General features: G+C 35.8%; 1 protein-coding gene across 7 annotated transcripts in view; it reads left to right on the forward strand.

Annotated features, from left to right (window-relative positions):
• LOC117328109 (rab-3A-interacting protein-like) overlaps window positions 1–8,879 on the forward strand; it is a 47,116-nt gene extending 38,237 nt beyond the window's left edge. For 6 of the 7 annotated variants that reach the window (XM_033885474.1, XM_033885475.1, XM_033885478.1 and 3 more), the window contains 3 exons: window positions 972–1,071; window positions 2,352–2,418; window positions 2,730–8,879. In XM_033885474.1, coding sequence (XP_033741365.1) covers window positions 972–1,071; window positions 2,352–2,418; window positions 2,730–2,806 — 244 coding nt within the window. In that variant the 3' untranslated portion in view covers window positions 2,807–8,879. The remainder of the gene's footprint in view (window positions 1–971; window positions 1,072–2,351; window positions 2,419–2,729) is intronic. The other variant, XR_004532855.1, reaches the window with a different exon arrangement.
• The last annotated feature ends 431 nt before the right edge of the window (window positions 8,880–9,310 follow it).

Raw genomic sequence — 9,310 nt, forward strand, 5'->3', positions numbered from 1 at the left:
GTTACTGTATACCACTAGTAACTATGGTTACTGTATATGACTAGTTACTATGGTTACTGTGTACCACTAGTTACTATGGTTACTGTATACCACTAGTTACTATGGTTACTATATACCACTAGTTACTATGGTTACTGTATATCACTAGTTACTATGGTTACTGTATACCACTAGTTACTATGGTTACTGTATACCACTAGTTACTATGGTTACTGTATACCACTAGTTACTATGGTTACTGTATATCACTAGTTACTATGGTTACTGTATATCACTAGTTACTATGGTTACTATATATCACTAGTTACTATGGTTACTATATACCACTAGTTACTATGGTTACTCTACATCACTAGTTACTATGGTTACTGTATATCACTAGTTACTATGGTTACTGTATACCACTAGTTACTATGGTTACTCTACATCACACATCACTGGTTACTGTATACCACTAGTTACTATGGTTACTATATACCACTAGCTACTATGGTTACTGTATATCACTAGTTATTATGGTTACTCTACATCACACATCACTAGTTACTGTATATCACTAGTTACTATGGTTACTGTATATCACTAGTTACTATGGTTACTATATACCACTAATTACTATGGTTACTATATATCACTAGTTACTATGAATACTCTACATCTCTAGTTACTATGGTTACTCTACATCACTAGTTTCTATGGTTACTCTACATCACTAGTTTCTATGGTTACTCTACATCACTAGTTTCTATGGTTACTCTACATCACTAGTTTCTATGGTTACTCTACATTACTAGTTTCTTTGGTTACTCTACATCACTAGTTTCTTTGGTTTCTCTACATCACTAGTTTCTTTGGTTACTCTTCATCACTAGTTACTATGGTAACTCCACATCACACATCACTGCTAATTTGTAACTGAACAACCAAACCATTCAAGTAGACAAACTGACATCACTGTTGTTTGTTGACAGGAGATGTTGTCTAACAGAAAACAACAGGCTGTGTAACTACAAAATCAAACTGGGAGAAGATATCATCTGGTACTCCATATCTCAGCTGTGTCGAAATAGGGTAAGTTATATACCACAGGGTACTCCATATCTCAGCTGTGTAGAAATAGGGTAAGTTATATACCACACGGTACTCCATATCTCAGCTGTGTAGAAATAGGGTATGTTATATACCACACGGTACTCCATATCTCAGCTGTGTCGAAATAGGGTAAGTTATATACCACACGGTACTCCATATCTCAGCTGTGTAGAAATAGGGTAAGTTATATACCACAGGGTACTCCATATCTCAGCTGTGTAGAAATAGGGTAAGTTATATACCACAGGGTACTCCATATCTCAGCTGTGTAGAAATAGGGTAAGTTATATACCACACGGTACTCCATATCTCAGCTGTGTCGAAATAGGGTAAGTTATATACCACCGGTACTCCATATCTCAGCTGTGTAGAAATAGGGTAAGTTATATACCACACGGTACTCCATATCTCAGCTGTGTAGAAATAGGGTAAGTTATATACCACACGGTACTCCATATCTCAGCTGTGTAGAAATAGGGTAAGTTATATACCACACGGTACTCCATATCTCAGCTGTGTAGAAATAGGGTAAGTTATATACCACACGGTACTCCATATCTCAGCTGTGTAGAAATAGGGTAAGTTATATACCACAGGGTACTCCATATTTCAGCTGTGTAGCAATAGGGTAAGTTATATACCACACTGTACTCCATATCTCAGCTGTGTAGAAATAGGGTAAGTTATATACCACATGGTACTCCATATCTCAGCTGTGTAGCAATAGGGTAAGTTATATACCACACGGTACTCCATATCTCAGCTGTGTAGAAATAGGGAAATTATATACCACACGGTACTCCATATCTCAGCTGTGTAGAAATAGGGTAAGTTATATACCACACGGTACTCCATATCTCAGCTGTGTAGAAATAGGGAAATTATATACCACACGGTACTCCATATCTCAGCTGTGTAGAAATAGGGTAAGTTATATACCACATGGTACTCCATATCTCAGCTGTGTAGAAATAGGGTAAGTTATATACCACCTGTTACAGAGACCAGGTCTGTAATTTATATTTAATTCACTCCAAAATTTTATGATTGAGTTTCCATTTCCAGTTCTTTTATTTCTTTTAATAAGTTCACATTCACAGTCTTTAGAGATCAAATTGTCACAGTTGACCCTTTTTGCCATTTTCAATGTAGCAGTAATATTTCATATATAATACATAAATCTACACATTTTGTCTAGGAACAAATTGTTACAGATTTGAAATTACTTTTTTCCTTCATGAATTTTTTTGTCATTACAGATTGCCTCTGTTTGTGATTTTTATACCTACATCAGATATATACATCAAGGACTCGTTAAAAGTGAAGGTAAGGATACTAACAGTATTGTAACTGATGTGATTTTGTAGATTCTAATCAAATAACATGTTGCATTGGTATGGATCCTTAGTTTTGGAATATATATACTGTATTATTGATGAATTGGTATCTAGGGTAAAGGAGGAAAAAGACTGATCTTTCAGTAAATGATCTATTAGGAATAGTAAAGATTTGCTATGAGTTAGGTCATTACTTGTCATTAGTTTAGAGCACATTAGGTCATTCTTTGATGTTCTTTGTCTAGGTGACATGTTTTTAGAATTCAGAACTGAGACAAAATACTTTCCAATATTTTTCAGATAAAGAAGCATTTTATGAAATTTCACGACTACGGAAGCAGATGGCCCTTGCACGGCTGGGCTACTCAAGATCCTAGTCCTGATTTTTATATAGCAGTTGATACTTGCCAGTCATTTACGGATGTGTGTTTGTGCTTATAAAAGTAAAACTTTTAGAGTGAGTGGTTATAACTAGTGGACAACATTGCTCTTATAGAATTCAATAGATTTTAAGTATGTATTCCTGTTCTAGATTGGGATGAATGTCATTAGAAACAATTTGGACTACAGGACATGTCTCTTATAACGGATTACAGGACATGTCTCTTATAACGGACTACAGGACATGTCTCTTATAACGGACTACAGGGCCATGTCTCTTCTAATGATTTTACACAAAATTTTCCCTATTGCATGTATTAGGGGAGATAACTCTGATTTCTACATCTAAATATTGGCTGTAAAACTCAAGTCCCTCTACCATCACATTTAAAGTTCCTGATACAGCAGATCAATTCTCATATTTTATCGGTCACAATCTACAGTTGTTATTTGATACATTAGTTTTTGAACCAGTTTTATTATTTTTGATTGTGTGTATGTTAGACATGTATATGAGTGTGTTAGAGTAGTCGGCAGAATTATTTAAACTTGTGAGAAATATATTATTAATCAGAATTTAGTCTGGATATGCAGTGCTATAAATTCCAGGATTTTAAATCAGCTCCCATTTGTTTGTACAAATGTGTGTAGTTAAAGGGAGATGATTTGTAAATACATGTTGTACATATACTTTTAGATTTTCTATATTGGTGTGTGAGGTCTGTGATGGACATGTTTGTAGTTTAACTGTAGACTACAAACACCAGAGGTATCAAAATACCACTTCATGTTTATATAATGATAGAAATCTGTCTCTAAATCAAAATACTGTGTAGCAGATGTCAAAAGCTGTAAAAGAACCTTGATTTGTCTGAAAAATAGAATAACCATTTATAACTGAATTATGTTTATAGAATTTCATTGTATCACAGGTGAAGAATCCTATAAAACACTGTAATTTCCTGTGTATTGCCCCCGGACTATACAATTTAAAACATAAAAAATGTCTTCTTTGGGCTTTCTGTTGAAGTGGGCTACCTGTTAAAATGTTTTCCAAAAACCTTAAAAACTGTGGTCTATAACATACTTGTCAAATCCAAATGTTTGTGTTTCCCTATCAGGTGCCAACATTGCTGCATGTTCACATGCAAAATAGGAATGGTACATTTACCTTTATATGAATATATCGAGTTGAAATAACTGTCAAGTATATCTAGAGATATGTTATTAACACTGTTCACATGTCAAACCAATACAGGTTAACTGCGAGAGCTAAACACGTATAGTGTGGAATTTCTGTCATAGTGAGAACTCGATTATGTAGCGATAGCTCGCGGGCAGTACACTGGAGCTATATACATGTATATGCAGACTTTAAAGTATAAAACCATTATGTCGGCTTGTGAGGGCTATCTTATGGAGCAGACAATGCACGGGAAATTATGGTATTTATAGGTATTATTGCTTGCTGATACAACTATTGATGTGTGCCATTAAACATTAATAGAAATTTTCTTGAAATTCTGTGATTTTAAAGTTTCTCATAGAATAATCTACTATGTTATATTATTGTCGGTAATTGACCACTTTTTCACTAGATTCTATGGGTGTGAGTTTGATACTGCCTCCCGTGTCTGTGTGACAGATATGTAGGTTTCTATAGAGATGAAATACTCATGCATGTCATGTACAGAGTATTTGTTGAAGTGTACATACAAACATTTATATCGATATATGTATATGTGTTGACATTTTTAACCTCCAGTGTTTTTAAAGTAACATTTTCTGCATACTTCAAACTTTACAGAAATGAATTTTATGAATTAGTTTCCACTGCCAATAGACAAATCTTTTGAATGAGAATTTTTTTTTTAAGTAACTATATCCTGAAGGGGTCACGCCTGGTCTGAAGTTATACTCCACCAACACCCAAAATGTCAGCTTAATGGCTGTAAGTTATCAGGTAGCTACTATCAAATTGCACTCATCAAGCACTGGAAAATATCAGCTTAATTGGTTAGCTGACTAAACAGTAATTTGTCTAAATGAATCGATGTTACAGGTTACCATAACAACATGAAGTAGGCCCTTGGTTTTTCTTTTACCAGTAGTATTTATAATTCATTTCTATTGGAAATGTGTAGCTTTCATTGATAGATTTTATTTAATATTAATGGCATTTTGATTTAGGATCAGTCTTCGAAATTCTTCTAACTGCACCATATTTCAGAAGCATTAAATGTTCCTTAAACTTCAGAAAAACATGGTCAAATGGTTCCTTGTTTGCTTATATTAACTGACCTCCTTATGAAACTCCACCTGTAAGTTACACATGTATATAAGTCACAAAATCTTTTTATCTTAACTGACATGACAGGTCTATAAATTTGTATATTTTGTAATTAGAATCGTTTATTTGATATAATCTTCATATATAATCAAATCACATGTATGGCCCACTGATGCAATGAGTTTGAAATAGTGACTACAAAGTGCAATATTTGTCCAGCTGTATAGTTCTGGTGTTGACCGTATTAACAGGATTTGTTCAGGAGGTGACCACCATAGGTATGAAATCATACACACAAGCTCTTCATCTTTATAGATGCATTAAATAAATAGATGCATTAAAGAAACGTTTGACTGCAGGTTCAGTTACAAGAGGAACATTCAAAGCCCCATCAATAACTCCATCATTCTTCCATCTCAGAACTTCCATTTGTATGGTGCCATATACACATGTATGATATATAGACAGAATCTATAAGATAGAAATCATAATAAGCAGATAGGCGATTAATTGACATTAAACCTTAAACTGTGTGAACATTTTGAACATAATAACTAATTGACATAATATGTTTTATAACCTTTGAAATACTGCTTTGCATTTTATGTTTTTGGCAGTAGGATGAGAATAGAACTGGAAAGAGAGAAAAAAAATCAACAGAAACACCTGTTTATTGATAAGCAATTGACAAAAGTTTGGAGATTATAATTACTGACAAAACAGGAAATTTTTGAATTACTGACAAAAGTTCGTGTTAAGATTATTACTGACAAGAGTTCATGTTTGGAGATTATTACTGACAAAAGTTCCTGTTTGGAGATTATTACTGACAAAAGTTCCTGTTTGGAGATTATTACTGACAAAAGTTCCTGTTTGGAGATTATTACTGACAAAAGTTCGTGTTAAGATTATTACTGACAAAAGTTCCTGTTTGGAGATTATTACTGACAAAAGTTCCTGTTTGTGCGTAATTTCCACTCCCACTAGAAATGCAGCATTTGATTCACGTTCAGACAGAAGAAGCTATTCAGATGACATGATAATTTACAGTAGACACATCATGTTTAATTACATGGCACAGTCATAATATTTATAATTCCTCACCAGGTTATTACCTCATTTAAAAATTATCTTATTTACAAATATTTTGTTTAGATAATCAAATGGACTGTTAAGTGTTTATTTATAAATTGTAACATTTCTGAAACATGTTGCATGAAACATGTCACTTAAAGAAAAAAAAGGTGGCCCTGTGTAAAAACCTCAAGAAGAATTTGAGTTTTGAATTCATGTTGTGTTACAAGTTAGCATTATTTTGTACGGGTAGACAAACTTTCTCCTCATAGGAATTCAGGATTTGCTGATCATCTTTATTCCACGATATAGAAACCTATTCAGTGTTACGGCTGCACAGCTGAATTTCATGACAGTTTTCAGATATTGGATTAGTGTGATAAATTTAGATAACAAAGATTATTATTTAAAAGTGTGCCAAAACACCCATAGCTCCTCTATTACAAAATATATACAAACTACAAATTGTTATTTTATTAAAGACGTTGAGTTGTGCCATTTTAAAATAAAACATAAATAATGACATTGTTCTGAAGAGGCCTGTAATTTGATATGTTGATGTTTTATGTATTATGTAGAAGTTTCTATTTTTAAGTTTGAGATAGCAGAGTTGTTGTTAGATATCCAGAATATCCTGACAAGCAGAGTTGTTGTTAGATATCCAGAATATCCTGACATTAGGTTGTGCTGTAACCTACAGATAAACAGTATTGAGACACATATTGAATGGTTACTGTTATACACCAGAATTTATTTATTGATTGTTACAGCTAATCGTGTAATGTACTATATGGAGATCATTGTCGATGTCACATACCAAACCCATCTACTACAACCTAACATAGTAAGGTATCTCAATGTAATTACTAACAACCGGCTGATTCTCCCCCTCCCAAATAGGACAGAATTTACACTTTACCAGTAGCATGGATACGGTGGCACTTTGCTCTGTGTATGGTTAAGGGGTGTGGATTATAAGTATGAAAATGGGGTGACAGCCTTGATTGTAGGTATAGGGTAGGGTGTTGTTGTTGATATGTATTTCCTTCACATTCCCTATTACAGGTTGTTAAGTGATGTTACATTTACTTTATACTTCTCTGAGTTGTTTCCTGATCTTTCTCCATTTTGGTAAGAACCATATCTGCATTTGTCCCTGTGTCTGTTAGAGGTGGGGACTCTCGAGTTTGGTACATTTGTCCCTATATCTGTTAGAGGTAGGGACTCTCGAGTTTGGTACATTTGTCCCTGTGTCTGTTAGAGGTGGGGACTCTTGAGTTTGGTACATTTGTCCCTGTGTCTGTTAGGGGTGGGGACTCTTGAGTTTGGTACATTTGTCCCTGTGTCTGTTAGGGGTGGGGACTCTTGAGTTTGGTACATTTGTCCCTGTATCTGTTAGAGGTGGGGACTCTCGAGTTTGGTACATTTGTCCATGTGTCTGTTAGAGGTGGGGACTCTTGAGTTTGGTACATTTGTCCCTGTGTCTGTTAGAGGTAGGGACTCTCGAGTTTGGTACATTTGTCCCTGTGTCTGTTAGGGGTGGGGACTCTTGAGTTTGATACATTTGTCCCTATATCTGTTAGAGGTAGGGACTCTCGAGTTTGGTACATTTGTCCATGTGTGTGTTAGAGGTGGGGACTCTTGAGTTTGATACATTTGTCCCTGTGTCTGTTAGAGGTGGGGACTCTCGAGTTTGGTACATTTGTCCCTGTATCTGTTAGGTGTGGGGACTCTCGAGTTTGGTACATTTGTCCCTGTGTCTGTTAGAGGTAGGGACTCTCGAGTTTGGTACATTTGTCCCTGTATCTGTTAGAGGTAGGGACTCTCGAGTTTGGTACATTTGTCCCTGTGTCTGTTAGGGGTGGGGACTCTTGAGTTTGATACATTTGTCCCTGTGTCTGTTAGAGGTGGGGACTCTCGAGTTTGGTACATTTGTCCCTGTATCTGTTAGAGGTAGGGACTCTTGAGTTTGGTACATTTGTCCCTGTGTCTGTTAGAGGTAGGGACTCTCAAGTTTGGTACATTTGTCCCTGTATCTGTTAGGGGTGGGGACTCTCGAGTTTGGTACATTTGTCCCTGTGTCTGTTAGAGGTGGGGGACTCTTGAGTTTGGTACATTTGTCCCTGTGTCTGTTAGAGGTAGGGACTCTTGAGTTTGGTACATTTGTCCCTATATCTGTTAGAGGTAGGGACTCTTGAGTTTAGTACATTTGTCCCTGTGTCTGTTAGAGGTAGGGACTCTCGAGTTTGGTACATTTGTCCCTGTATCTGTTAGGGGTGGGGACTCTCGAGTTTGGTACATTTGTCCCTGTATCTGTTAGAGGTGGGGACTCTTGAGTTTGGTACATTTGTCCCTGTGTGTGTTAGGGGTGGGGACTCTTGAGTTTGGTACATTTGTCCCTGTGTGTGTTAGAGGTGGGGACTCTCGAGTTTGGTACATTTGTCACCGTTTCTGTTAGGGGTTGGGGCTCGACTTTGGTAAGACCTGTATCTACATTTGTCCCTGTGTCGATCTGCAGTCAAAATGAACTATTCTTGATTAAAGTGTTTTTGAACACTGTTACATTGACTGCTCTACGTCCAGACATGTCTAAGTAATGTTTAATTGTGTGTAAATATTCATTTGTGTTATTTTGTCATTTATCATAGTTGTACGTTATCATTATTTGTAAAATATTGAATTTATCAAATAAATTTTACAAGTAACTTTGTGTTAGCTTCATTATATTTTTAAACTTTTATCTTTGACTGTAAGAAATATTGACAGGACCTCTTTCACGACAATAGAACTTTTCCCACGAGCGAATTGGACCATTTTGTTTAAATGCGAGCACAAGTGAATTTGAAATCTGGATGGCCAGGTTACAATAGAATTGCTGAATTTACAACTTGCTGTCTGGAGTGCTTTGGGATTTGTCTGATGCATAATGATCACCCAGATAGTACAGCATCGATGCAACATGAGCGCACATACCTGATGTCCGTTTTCCTGCAGGACAAAGGCAGTAATATGCCTTGATGGGATCCTCCATTTTGTTCGTTTCAAATTGGACCCAAACATAGTATTTTGTCTGTGACTTGTGGCGTGAATGAATCCGATCTCGTATAATACCATCAGCAATGTAACCAGGGGACAG

This window comes from Pecten maximus, chromosome 5, assembly GCF_902652985.1.
Source record: "Pecten maximus chromosome 5, xPecMax1.1, whole genome shotgun sequence".
Taxonomy (NCBI): domain Eukaryota; kingdom Metazoa; phylum Mollusca; class Bivalvia; order Pectinida; family Pectinidae; genus Pecten; species Pecten maximus.